At 46.0% G+C, this 14,127-nt stretch overlaps 1 protein-coding gene across 3 annotated transcripts in view; it reads right to left on the reverse strand.

The window, feature by feature from the left end:
* LOC106610840 (formin) overlaps nt 1–14,127 on the reverse strand; it is a 104,516-nt gene that overhangs the window by 16,338 nt on the left and 74,051 nt on the right. For all 3 annotated transcript variants that reach the window (XM_014210460.2, XM_014210459.2, XM_014210458.2), the window contains 2 exons: nt 9,760–9,811; nt 5,893–6,042 (listed from right to left, as the gene is read on the reverse strand). In XM_014210460.2, the coding sequence (XP_014065935.2) occupies nt 5,893–6,042; nt 9,760–9,811 (202 nt within the window). The remainder of the gene's footprint in view (nt 1–5,892; nt 6,043–9,759; nt 9,812–14,127) is intronic.

A 14,127-nucleotide genomic window follows, 5' to 3' on the forward strand; every position in this document is an offset into this window, starting at 1 on the left:
ACTGATAGAAACGTCACTGTGAAGGAGTGCCAGCCAGTCCTCAGAGAGAGCCAGGAGAGGACGGGTGAATATGGAAACAGCTGAGGGCTCAGAGACTAAATCATCTCATGATGAAGTGGACACTGATTCATTGGGGTCACCCATGAACTTGCCCTGCCGTTCAGCACGGCAGAGGAGGACCAGAGACATTCTAACCTATAACACTTTAGGGCTGACAAGCTCTGATCAGGATACCAACTAGAGATGTTCTGATGTGTATATATTTTCTCGTTTACCTTTACTAATCACAGTGTGATAATGTTTAGTGGGGGTTGCGTCTTTGCCCATAAAGGCAGACTGGACACGTCTAGATAGTTATACGGCTGTTAGGCCAGTTTTCGCCGTTGTTCTCATGACCAGTACTTACATCTTCTGTTTGTTTTGAGGCCAGTGAAATGTTTGTGACAACATTTAGTTTTTGCAGTGGGGTGTTGTAAGGGGCTTAATACAGTTGTATTCCAGCCACTCGGGTGTACTCTGGTGAAGCCCATGGGAAATAAAGAAATTCATGAGTTTAAATGAATTGGGAAGAGTAAGAATGAAAAACTAAAGAAAGACTGTAAACAGCTGTTACCTGTGCTGACATGATTATAAGTGAAGTAAACCGTACTTTTCACGTTGTAGTTTATATGATAAGCTCATTGGAAGGGTAACACTTGTTATAGACCACCTTCTGCCTCCAGCCGTGCCCTGGACACCATATGTGAATTGATTGCCCCCCATCTATCTTCAGAGCTCGTACTGTTAGGTGACCTAAACTGGGACATGCTTAAGACCTTGGCCGTCCTACAATCTAAGCTAGATGACCTCAATCTCACACAAATTATCAATGAACCTACCAGGTACAACCCCAAATCCGTAAACACGAGCACCCTCATAGATATCATCCTAACCAACTTGCCCTCCAAATACACCTCTGCTGTTTTCGACCAAGATCTCAGCGATCACTGCCTCATTGCCTGCATCCGTAATGGGTCTGCGGTCAAACGACCACCCCTCATCACTGTCAAACGCTCCCTAAAACACTTCAGCGAGCAGGCCTTTCTAATTGGGTATCCTGGAAGGATATTGACCTCATTCCGTCAGTAGAGGATGCCTGGTTATTCTTTAAAAGTGCTTTCCTCATCATCTTAAATAAGCATGCCCCATTCAAAAAATGTAGAACCAGGAACAGATATAGTTCTTGGTTCACTCCAGACCTGACTGCCCTTAACCAGCACAAAAACATCCTGTGGCGTACTGCATTAGCATCGAATAGCCCGCGCGATATGCAACTTTTCAGGGAAGTTAGGAACCAATATACACAGGCAGTTAGGAAAACAAAGGCTATCTTCAAACAGAAATTTGCATCCTGTAGCACAAACTCCCAAAAGTTCTGGGACACTGTAAAGTCCATGGAGAATAAGAGCACCTCCTCCCAGCTGCCTACTGCACTAAGGCTAGGAAACACTGTCACCACCGATAAATCCACAATAATTGAGAATTTCAACAAGCATTTTTCTACGGCTGGCCATGCTTTCCACCTGGCAACCCCTACCCCGGTCAACAGCCCTGCACCCCCCACAGCAACTTGCCCAAACCTCCCCCATTTCTCCTTCACCCAAATCCAGATACCTGATGTTCTGAAAGAGTTGCAAAATGTGGAACCCTACAAATCAGCTGGGCTAGACAATCTGGACCCTCTCTTTCTAAAATTATCCGCCGCAATTGTTGCAACCCCTGTTACTAGCCTGTTCAACCTCTCATTCGTATCGGCTGAGATCCCCAAAGATTGGAAAGCTGCCGCAATCATCCCCCTCTTCAAAGGGAGAGACACTCTAGACCCAAACTGTTACAGACCTATATCTATCCTACCCTGCCTTTTTAAGGTCTTCGAAAGCCAAGTTAACAAACAGATCACCGACCATTTCAATTCCCACCGTACCTTCTCCGCTATGCAATCTGGTTTCCGAGCTGGTCATGGGTGTACCTCAGTCACGCTCAAGGTCCTAAACGATATCATAACCGCCATCGATAAAAGACAATACTGTGCAGCCGTAGTCATCGACCTGGCTAAGGCTTTCGACTCTGTCAATCACAACATTCTTATCGGCAGACAACAGCCTTGGTTTCTCAAATGACTGCCTCGCCTGGTTCACCAACTACTTCTCAGACAGAGTTCAGTGTGTCAAATTGGAGGGCCTGTTGTCCGGACCTCTGGCAGTCTCTATGGGGGTGCCACAGGGTTAAATTCTCGGGCCGACTCTTTTCTCTGTATACATCAATGATGTCGCTCTTGCTGCTGGTGATTCTCTGATCCACCTCTTCGCAGACGACACCATTCTGTATACTTCTGGCCCTTCTTTGGACACTGTGTTGACAAGCTTCAATGCCATACAACTCTCCTTCCGTGGCCTCCAACTGCTTTTAAATGCAAGTAAAACTAAATGCATGCTCTTCAACCGATTGCTGCCCCGCACCTGCCCGCCCGTCCAGCTTCACTACTCTGGACGGTTCTGACTTAGAATATGTGGACAATTACAAATACCTAGGTGTCTGGTTAGACTGTAAACTCTCCTTCCAGACTCACATTAAGCATACTACCCACCACTGCGACCTGTATGCTCTCGTTGGCTGGCCCTCGCTTCATATTCGTCGCCAAACCCACTGGCTCCAGGTCATCTATAAGTCTTTGCTAGGTAAAGCCCCGCCTTATCTCAGCTCACTGGTCACCATAGCAGCACCCACACGTAGCACGCGCTCCAGCAGGTATATTTCACTGGTCACCCCCAAAGCCTATTCCTCCTTTGGCCGCCTTTCCTTCCAGTTCTCTGCTGCCAATGACTGGAACGAATTGCAAAAATCACTGAAGCTGGAGACTCATATCTCCCTCACTAACTTTAAGCATCAGCTGTTAGAGCAGCTCACAGATCATTGCACCTGTACACAGCCCATCAGTAAATAGCCCATCCAACTACCTCATCCCCATATTGTTTTTTTCTTCTTCTCCTTTGCACCCCAGTATCTCTACTTGCACATTCATCTTCTGCACATCTATCACTCCAGTGTTTAATTTCTAAATTGTAATTACTTCGCCACTACGACCTATTTATTTCCTTACCTCCCTAATCTTACCTCATTTGCACACACTGTATATAGATTTTTTTTGTATTGTTATTGACTGTACGTTTGTTTAGTCCATGTGTAACTCTGTGTTGTTGTTTGTGACGCACTGCTTTGCTTTATCTTGGCCAGGTCGCAGTTATAAATGAGAACTTGTTCTCAACTGGCCTACCTGGTTAAATAAAGGTGAAATATATATATTTTTAAAAAGCTGGTTCGACAGGTTGCCATGCCTCAGCGGGTTCGATAGACTCCCATGCCTCAGCTGGGTGAACAGGTTCCCGTGCCTTGACCGAGGCGACCGGGGAGGTCTCGGCCGGCTCATCGGGCTCTCAAGCCCCAGCCGGTTCGTCAGGTTTCTGCGCCTCAGTGGAGGTGACCGGTCCGCTCCTGATCCCCGGGATCGTCCCTTTGGTTGGCGTCCTGCGGCTGGACTCGCGCGCCGGGGAGGGAGTATTGCCACGTATACTCTCTCTCCGGCGCTCTAGGTCGACATGCTCCCATGTCTCAGCTGGATCGGCAGGTTCCCATGCCTTAGCAGAGGTGACCCGTCCACTCCTGATCCCCGGGATCGTAATTCTGGTCGGCGTCCTGCGGCTGGAGCCGCGCGGCGGGGAGGGGGTACTGTCACGTGTGCTCCCTCTCCGGCCTCTAGGTCACCAGGCTGCTCGTTATGGCACACTCCTGTCACCATCGTTACACGCATCAGCGCATAATGACACTCACCTGGACTCCATCACCTCCTTGATTACCTGCCCTATATATGTCACTCCCTTTGGTTCCTTCCCCAGGCGTCATTGTTTCTGTTTCAGTTTCATGTCTGTGCGTTGTTCGTGTTTCTTGTTTAGTATTATGTTCCGTTTATTTTATTAAAACACTCACTCCCTGAACTTGCATCCCGACTCTCAGTGCACACGCTACAGGAACTGTAAATATAAAGGACACTTGTTTTAGATCTATTTTATGTTATAACCTGGAGACAAATGTGAAACCAGTCATATGGCAGAAAACTGAAGCATATCAACTTTCCCGCAGTAAAGTTTATGAAATGCTGTGGCTACCCCGAGTTTATCTGTTTCCTATTTCTATCATGTTAAATATTAGCCACTATCAGTATCGACCGTCAGTAAGCCTAATAACCACACATTCAACTGGTAATTTACTGTTAGTTCCCTTCAGTTGGTATAGCCTACATTATCATTCCATTTAATTAGATTGTTTTGTTTACCTTCATTTGCTTTCTCTGTAAACGCAGTCATGGTCATGTGGTTGTTGCTGACGATCATTAGTAACAGTTGATAATATAAAAAAAAGACATGTAGGCTAATTAAATCGTTACGGAGCGGCGAGCAGACCAAGTTGTGACAGTTTGATCCTGATAAAGGGCGCAATACTTGGCCGTGTCGTCACACAGTTCCATGGTTAGTGCAGGTAATAGATGAGGGTATAGCCTACTATTGTATACTATTCTCACTATAATAATAATTCTATGTACACTAATCTTCCAACATTACCATGGGTTGAAGATTGTGGCAATTTTCTGAATGAATCAAACCCCCGTTTTCTTTCGTTCATATGTAAAGGTTCTCCAAACCGTTTTTTTGTGATTCATAAATACTTTCCTAAACCTAAATAATCCACAAGATCAGAGCATTTTCAAATCTACCAATTGGTGCTGAAACGGAGACGAATATGTAGATATTTAAATGTCGTTCTTTTATTGATCCCTAATATTCTGAACCCGTTCTCTCGATATAGTCGAGTGAGTCTGTCGACAACATTCTAACTAAAAGGTACACAGTATTTAAAGGGATGGCTTAAGATAAATGTACTGAAAACCCTTGAATGAAAACTCCACGAGAAAATCTGTTGGTTTTCAGAGGTTGAATGAAATTTAATCAGAGCGTGCAAGGTAGCCATACCTGCAGAGTTTGTTACGTGACTGAATAAGGTAAGTCTGAATACCAAATACCGAGTAGTGTGTAGGAAATACGTAAATTCCTAAGTTGGAATTGGCCCCTAAGAGCTTAGTGCCGTGATGCCAAAATAGCCTAACGCATGTCTGGCCCCTCACTGTCCCTTCCAGCAGCCCTTACCAGATACTTGGCACAGGTTAGGCCAGTGCTGCATCTCTCCATGTGCAATAAACCTGCAGCCCTGTGGACTGGTCAAACCATGACAATGTTTAACAGTCCTCTCAGAACACACAGTCTTTAACAGGCCCCTGTCCCCTGCTAGTAAAGCCAGAGGCCTCCAGGAGAACTGCTGTCCCGCAGTGGGACTCCCCCCGACACCACGCCTCGGGTCAGATGAAACATCGTAAATCCAGTCCCAGTCTTTGACATTGTACCAGGCCCTGGGCCCGGCCTGCCTACCTTCTCTTTGACGCCCCTGTGCTTTAATAACTGGTAAAAACAGCTCCACTCCACACTGTTTATAGAATTCATAATTCTACATTCAGGGTGTTTTGTATCACACAGAAATGTGAGGGACACCAACAATCAGTTATGTGTTAAAGATGGGTAAGACAAGAGTGACTAAAGGATTCTGGTCAACAGATTTAATGTGTGAAGACTGAACTTTGGCCCAGTCATAACATATCCCCCTTTAGTGTAATCAAAAAAAGAACACTCAGGTTTCTAGAAAAAGATAGTTGGCAAAGAGCTCTAGAACTTTCCCTTTCGTCATTAGCTGTGTGATTTGATATGAGTGCTGACGAATGGTGATGCAGACATGGTTTCTTCCACTCACCTCTCCTTGGAGATGTTCTTACTCTCCCGCTTCCAAGTGTTCTTAAAGTCGCTGCAGAACTCGTACCAGAGCATGAAGACGTAACCAGGGGCCACCTCCTTCTCCCCAGACTTTGGCTTGAGCCCAAAGTAGCTCACCATGTCCAGGAAGCTGTGTGGGAGAAACAGAGGGAAGAAGAGAGAGCGAAGAGAGAGATGGGCAGTGAGAGAACATCTCACTGGGTCACAGGGGACAGCCGGTAGCAGAGGCTCCATTATCACATTGACCTCTACTACAGCCTGGAGGGGAACAGTGCCAAAACCCCCTGCACGCGTACACACACACACACACACACACACACACACACACACACACACACACACACACACACACACACACACACACACACACACACACACACACACACACACACACACACACACACACACACACACACACACACACACACACACACACACACACACACACACACACACACAGGTGCGCGCGAATGAATTGCCCCTTGGGGATTAATAAAGTTGTATTGTATTGTACACACACATTGATAACGTTCATCCAGCTTGCTATCTGAGACATCAAATCCAGTAATAGCAGAGACTACAGCTTGTGGACACATCAGATGACCAAGACATGAATATATTCAAGATTCTCATTCAAGATTCTCAGCCTTAACGAGAAGAGAATCCACGGCCCTTGTATGGCAGATCCTCAGACTAATTCAATTGTAACCAAATCTAAACTCTCCACAAGGCTCACAGCAGTGCTCACAGGGTTTAAAAAGCAGCCTGCTCCTCTGGGGCTTTCTCTAACCCAAACATTGAAAAAAAATGTTTTGCCCAGCCTGTCAAGCGCTTGATATAGAGGCACAATGATTCAGAAGATGCTCCCAGACTGACACAGAGGTTTTGACTTCCAGATGGTAGGTGGCTGTTGCGACGCTAATGTAAGACATGTTGGGAGGGGAGTGTTGGGGGATGGGGCAATGTGCGCGGCAGACGGCTGCTCCCACAGACTAGCCGCTTCCCGTTCCCCAGATATCCGTCATGTGCTCCTCCGACGCTCCAGCGCTGGGGAAGATGGTGCAGTAGATCATCCTCGTCTTGACTCGTTCCACAACCAGACTAGGCCAGGCCAGGCCAGTGGAACCCAGGAGGAACAGAACATACCAAATTGACATCCATTCTGTAGGCCTTTGTAGACCCGACCAGCACGGCCCAGCGTGATTAACTAGGCCCCTTTTGTATTGGCTCCTTCTCTGACCCTGGGTCAGGTGTCAGAGCTCACACAAATCACACAGTCTGTAGTGTGGTGAGCTTAGCTCTTTTTCTTACTCTCTCTGTCACACACACACACGCACACACACACACACACACACACACACACGACACAAAGACACCACACACACACACACACATAAAGACAACCCGCACACACACACACACACACACACACACACACACACACACACACACACACACACACACACACACACACACACACACACACACACACACACACACACACACACACACACACACTCACACACTCACACACTCACACAAAGACACAACACACACACACACAAAGATGCACAAACACACACACGCACACGCACACACACACATATACACACTGAGTCCTACAAGCACATACCACACACTTCTGGAGGGCTATGACGCACCTGCCGTGAGACCGTTTATTACTGTACCTATGTTCAGCATTCCTCACTGACGGCTAAAAGCCTGGGCAACAGGGAATATCACATGGATATTTGGACTGCTAAGATAACATACCAGACAACAACAGATTAGAAAGGGAAACACTGCTGTGGTCAGCTGTTACAAAATATGTTTCTTTAACAGCGACGAGACATCTTCAATAGACAATGGATAATGTATAATAGAAGTTGTGACAGTTCAAATATCCCTCCAGCTAACAACCCTTTAACCACATACGTATGTAAGCAGCACACGCTGCAGTCGTTTCATATGAAATTGAGCATGATGAGGGAGGAGAAACTTAATGGTCCATTAACTGTGGACGTATCAGGAAACCTCAGGGAAACTGAAACATAAAAGAAACTAATTAGGATTGCATGTTCAGGAAAGGACCTCATTGCTCACTGCATAAGGTACCCAGGATATTGAGCAAGAAACTCACATTAAATCTCTGAAACTGTCATAAACTGTGTATCATGTCAGCTTTCCATAAAGTAATTTTGCCAACCAATTGATAAAATTCATGTAATTTCTCTACAACCCAAATGTCATAGCAACTGGTCCTTCCTATGATGATGGTTGGCTTCAGGCCATAACAGACAAATTCATTCCCGTTCCTTAAGGGGTTGACCCTGTGTTTCAGTAGCTGGCAGTGATGATGTGATGTCTATGAGCCTTATTAACATGGGGCCCTAATGTGTGGCTGTGTCGGTGGGGTAGATGCCTCATCCAGGACAGATGTGAGGGCCAGGGCCCACCCACGCCCCACAGAACAAACGGTACACACACACTACAGCACACACACACACACCACACCACGGCCCACCGCCCATATTCATCACCAGCGTGTCACTTTTATGAGGTGCGTCCCTGGGAACCTGAGAGGGCCCCCCCCCAGCGGCAGGCAGCCCCGGCCTGTTTGGATGAAATTAAAGGCAAACTTCATTAAAGGCTAGGGGCTGTCAGCCGTGGGACCCTTTTGATCAATATCCCCAAGTTCAAGACCTTCATTACACTGGTGTCAGTCACACAGCCACATAGAGAGATATCATAATACCACCGGGAGAAGGAGCGAGAGGAAGAGAGGAAAGAGAGAGACAGAGAAAGAAGGCAGAGGGAGTGAGAGAGAGATGGAGTGAGAGACACAGAGAGAGAGATGGAGAGACCCATGCATTGCCAATCTGAGTGCTTCTCTTGGCTTGAAATGGAAACATGAAACAGGGGTGTTTGGAAACATTGGCTGAGTTGTAGTATTGTCAAAAGCAATCAACATCTTACAGTTTATAGTTTCCATTTTCCAGCGTCAAGCGTCCTTTGGTTTCTCCTTCATGTGCTTTTCATGATTTATTTTGGAATCTGGAGAGTTACGATTTAAAGCAAACAATTCTGGTCTCTATCTAAACAAGGAAAAATAATCTATTTGCTTTGTTTGTTCTTTCTAATGTGTTTTTCCAATATGACATTTTCCAGATATGTTTTTTCTCTGACACTAGTTAAACGTCTGCCAGTTGACCATTTCTCCATAAATAAGGTTGGCCTTCTTACAGTGACTGTGTTTGCAGTACCAAACACGGAAGATAAGGCCTGATAACAACTAGAGTGGAGTGAGCACAGCGTGTGTATGTAAGCATGGCGGGTTATCGGCGTCAGCACAGTGTATGTGAGTTTGGTGAGTGTGTGTGAACATGTAAGCGTACTGTCTGTGTCTGTCTCCATAGACAGCCCCCCAGACAGCCCTTCCCTATCTCGGGGCTAGTCTACATTGTGCCAGGTTATGACCTGGAGATTCTACTGGTCCTGTTTGGCTCAGTTGGTAGAGCATGGCACTTTCAACACCAAGGTTATGGGTTCAATTCCCACAGGAGACCAATACAAAACAAAACTATGAAAATGTATTTGTAAGTTGCTCTAGATAAATGACTGAAATGTGCTAAATGACAGAAGAGCCTGAATGGCGACATGACATCCACCATCCATTATACTTGGCTGAGTTCCCTTCTGTACGTCAGAAGGTATTACAGAGGTATGCAAACAGCCAAGTCAGGAAATAAAGAGCTCCTCTGTCATACAGATATGACATGTTGTTTGGTCTATGACCTCTAGGTTAATCGTGTTGTGTTATATTAGAACGGACAGAGACGATTCATACCTTTTCTGTGCAGCTTTGAGCCGGTCGTCCTCAGCAGTGTGGTCCTTTTGAACTGGAAAAGACAAAACAACAGCATGGATTAGATGAATACACATGGAATAAACAGACCTATGTGTGAGGCAGTATGGGAGGCTTGGAGGTCACAGTACATACAGTAGTGGGAATAGATATTTCCAAATGGAGGTAAGCTGAGGTACACCAATGACACTCCATGCAGTTCCGCTTGTACAGATGGGGGTCCTGTGGGTACAGACCTATCCTCTCCCAGGAGGAGTGTCAGGGTGGAGGGTCATTAGCATGACATGTCTAAGGTGGTGGAGCATGGGGTAGAGGTGCCCATGGATTTCACCGAGGTGAGATGTTTGTGTGTGAGTGTGTTGATGAGGAGTGTGAGGTGGTGGTGTCTGGGGTGGGGGTGTAAGGAGAGGTCTAAGTGTGGACTGTGTGTTGATGAGGAGTGTGAGGTGGTGGTGTCTGGGATGGGGGTGTAAGGAGAGGTCTATGTGTGGACTGTGTGTTGATGAGGAGTGTGAGGTGGTGGTGTCTGGGGTGGGGGTGTAAGGAGAGGTCTATGTGTGGACTGTGTGTTGAGGAGGGGAGAGGGGCAGAGGTGCGTAGCAGAGGCACAGGCTGCACAGCGCAGGGCTGAGGAGTGAGTGTATGAGGCTTGGGAACTGGAGGCTCCTGTGGACTCCTGCCATGTAAAAGTGTCTAAATGCAAGGCAGATGTGTGCGGCGGGCCAGGGCGAGGTGCAAGAATTTATCTAGGGCCAGAGAGTGCCTGTGATCTCAGATTTATTGCATTTTCCAGATTCATCCTTTTTACAATGATGGGGGACCTTTCCCACTTGAAGATTTAAGAGGGGGAAGTCTCCCAAAAATTGTTCAAAGGCAGGTTTGGGGGTCTTTTGGGAGAGGGTGAGCTTAAGCTGCTACCACCCCTTTTGCTTAGCTTTTTTTTTTACATAAGCAGGCTGATTGTCTGAAGTAAACCTAATGAAGGGAAGGGGTGGCCATGGCTGGGATTGGGGAGGAGGGGGGAGAGCCATGACCAATGGCGTTAGGCCCAGCGGGGGGTTCAGGCTGGCGCCTGAGGTCCTCTCTGGTGCGGCTCTGTGTAGAGGTGGCACCAGGCCGGCCGGCGCTCTGAGAGAGAGCGGCCCACAGAGAGAGAGCGAGAGAGAGAAAGAAAGAGGATGTGTGAAGTTTCTCTTCCTCCGCTCCCTGTGTAAACATGAAACCAGTTGTGGCTAACTAGAAAGTTATGAGACGCTCATGCTGAGAAGGACAATAAATTAGGCCTTTAAAACTCTGACACACTTTTCCAAACCACTGGTTTACCAAGCAGTCTGATAACAAAGTGCTAGGAAACTACATATATAAGCTGTGTTAAGGACCTGGAACCTCTCTGGGAAAAAATACACAATCTTTACTGCATCAGTGACTACAGCTCCGTGCTATAAAAATGTTTTGATGTGTGTATGCCATTTCCATACATACTCAATCAAACATCAAAAGGAGCTGTAACGTGTACGTGTGAAAGTTTCTGTGTGTGTGTCGATAAATCTCTTGTTCTCAGAAACGATAAATATACCTTGCTCCTTGCCAGCCCTAATCTTTGAACTTTGTTAAGCTGTGCTGGTTTTCATATTGTTGTCCTTGTCACGACTTCCGCCGAAGTCGGTCCCTCTCCTTGTTCGGGCGGCGTTCGGCGGTCGACGTCACCGGCCTTCTAGCCATCGCCGATCCAATTTTCATTTTCCATTTGTTTTGTCTTTGTCTTACACACCTGGTTTCAATCCCTCAATTACCTGTTCATTATTTAACCCTCTGTTCCCCAATGTTTGTTTGTGAGTGATTGTTTCTATGTAGCTAGGTCCGCTATTGTGGGCTCTGTTTTTGTATGGCATTTATTATATGTTGAGTAAAATACGTCTCAGCAGTAAACATAAAGGAAAACACCTCACAGAGTGAGTCCAACCCAGGAGGAGAACTCAGCCATTAAAGGACTACATGGCATGCCATGTTAAACAGACACTTTCCACTCAACACATAGTTATTTGAGTTGAATATTAGTAACTGGGTTCTGATTGATTGACAACAAAGAGAGCTTATTGAACAACACATAAAAGGCCATAGAACACTAGACAAATAAAACATGACAGAACTAAAGATTCAAGTGGGAAAATTTGTTTTAAATTAGTCATGGTGTGTATTCACTACTCAAAATGTCCCTGAAGGATTCAAAGAGTTTCTATTAAAGTGAAAACAGAAAGGTGGGTTTGGTTCATTGTTTTTGTAGAAACTAACAAAACATTATTTCAACGCTAATAAACAGTTCTGAAGGAAAGGGAAAATACTTGATCCCAAACTGCTGAAGCATTGCATAAATAGGCTAACTGAGTGCTGCTGAAAGTTAGGGACTCAACATTTCAGCATTCTACCAAAAAATATATAATGAGAGGGGGAGCAGTACTGTATGTACAGAAAGGAAGCAGAGGTGGTCACGGGTAATGGCTGAGTAATGCCTTACAAGACAAAGGCTCAATGAGTTGGAGCTGTAGGAGCGTTGTCGGAGCGTTGTAGGAGTGTTGTGAGATCACAAGCAGGTTTGCGAGGCAGGGCCTAGGGCATTGGGGTTCAGCTGTGGGCCCTGCTGAGAGGGAGCAGCCTGCCGGCCCCCACAGCCTCCACACAGCCTCCACACAGCCTCCCAGGCAGTTCTGGGTCAGCGCTCCACAGACACGGTCACATGAGCTGCTCTGCTCCCCTGCCTCGCACAGGAGCAAGCATGGAGTGCACTATGACAAACAGACTGTCCCTCCTCCATTAAAAAAGTATACAGTATGTATGAGATAATTCATACTGGCTCCCTTCCTACACATGCTTGGTTATGGTTATAGCTGTCCATCAATACCAATGACGACATTGGTACCACAAGCACACCAGCACGCACGCACGCCTGGACAACACTAATATTGTTTCCATGGTCAATGAAATATCCTGAGAGCCTTCCCAACCCTTTTGTGTGATAACTGTTGCTTTGTTCTGTGTATTGAAGTCATGGAACCATCCCCAGGAGATGAATAATGGAATGGACATGTCTCTGGCACTATACCTTGCCGCTTCACAAGTAAGTGCAATTGCTGGAGGAGCTCTGTTTATTAAGAACGGATTATAAGTTTCCCACTGGAAAGTTTACGTTCAAGATGTTTTTTTGTAAACCAATACCATTTTGTAGCCAGTGGCAACGACAATGGTTTAAAGACCTTTCAAATATTCTGTGATATTGACCAAGACTACATGTTTGAGACACTGGAATGTTAAAGGGAATAAACAGTCTATAATACATTTCCGTTTGCAATATGTAACTAGGAGACAAGGATACCAAGGCAGACACTGTTCGCAATGAATACAGTACTCGAAACATCTCTATGCTGAAAACACTTCCCTGCCTCAGTTCTCACTCTCTACCTCCCGACATGTGGATGCAATCTCTCTGTGAGACAACTCATTTACATATTTTATAGAAAGACCCTATTGTTTCCCAATATTCTCTGTCTGCCGCAAGTAATGTGTGAAATTTGCTCTTCAATGGAGAAAAACGTAGATCGCCTTGTGACACTTTTGTCTGTCACTAGTACTTTGGAGAGATAAGAGTTTGTTGAAGATGTTGGCAAGGGAGAGAGAGGTGGCTTCCCTTTAAGCCAACTCCGATGCCCTACCAGACCTATAGAGGGCCATAGACCTGAGGCAGTGTTTTTGTTAATAGCCTGCTCTTTGTGGCTCTTTGTGGTATGCAGAAATGTGGGAAGGCCCTCGCCTTGCCTGTGTAACATTGGTGAAGGTGGCGAAATTGCATGCAGGTGGTTGTTGGCTTGCCAAGATGCTTGAGTTGCAGTCTGTTTGGTTGATGTTTACCCACAGCGAGAGTGATGATAGCTTGATCGTTTAAAGCCAATGAACTGTATCCAATAATATGAGAACATTGCCAGAAGCACCACTACATACTGTTTGGGACAAAATGCAGAGTCCTAGTAGGCACTCATTCAAATGAGGAAGAGGTTCTGTGTGCATTATGTTGCTTTAGTGACACGAGCCTGGTACCTGCTCTGTATAAGCCTGACAAGGCATCTCTCCCTCTGTCTGCATGCCACATTGTAATGCATGTTAGGAGCGGATGTGTTGCTGCTATGTGAACAATAACTCCTGGGAATATTTACACAGTCATTTCCAGTAAATCAGGGATTACAGCGCGTCTCTGTAAACTCCTTTCCTCTCCCTTTCACATTCCCATGATCAATAGTAATCACAGTTGAACCTCTTGGCCAACGGAGGAACACTCCGAGATGGATGTCACTTTCTCTA

Source organism: Salmo salar, chromosome ssa09 (genome assembly GCF_905237065.1).
Source record: "Salmo salar chromosome ssa09, Ssal_v3.1, whole genome shotgun sequence".
In the NCBI taxonomy this organism is placed as follows: Eukaryota; Metazoa; Chordata; class Actinopteri; order Salmoniformes; family Salmonidae; genus Salmo; species Salmo salar.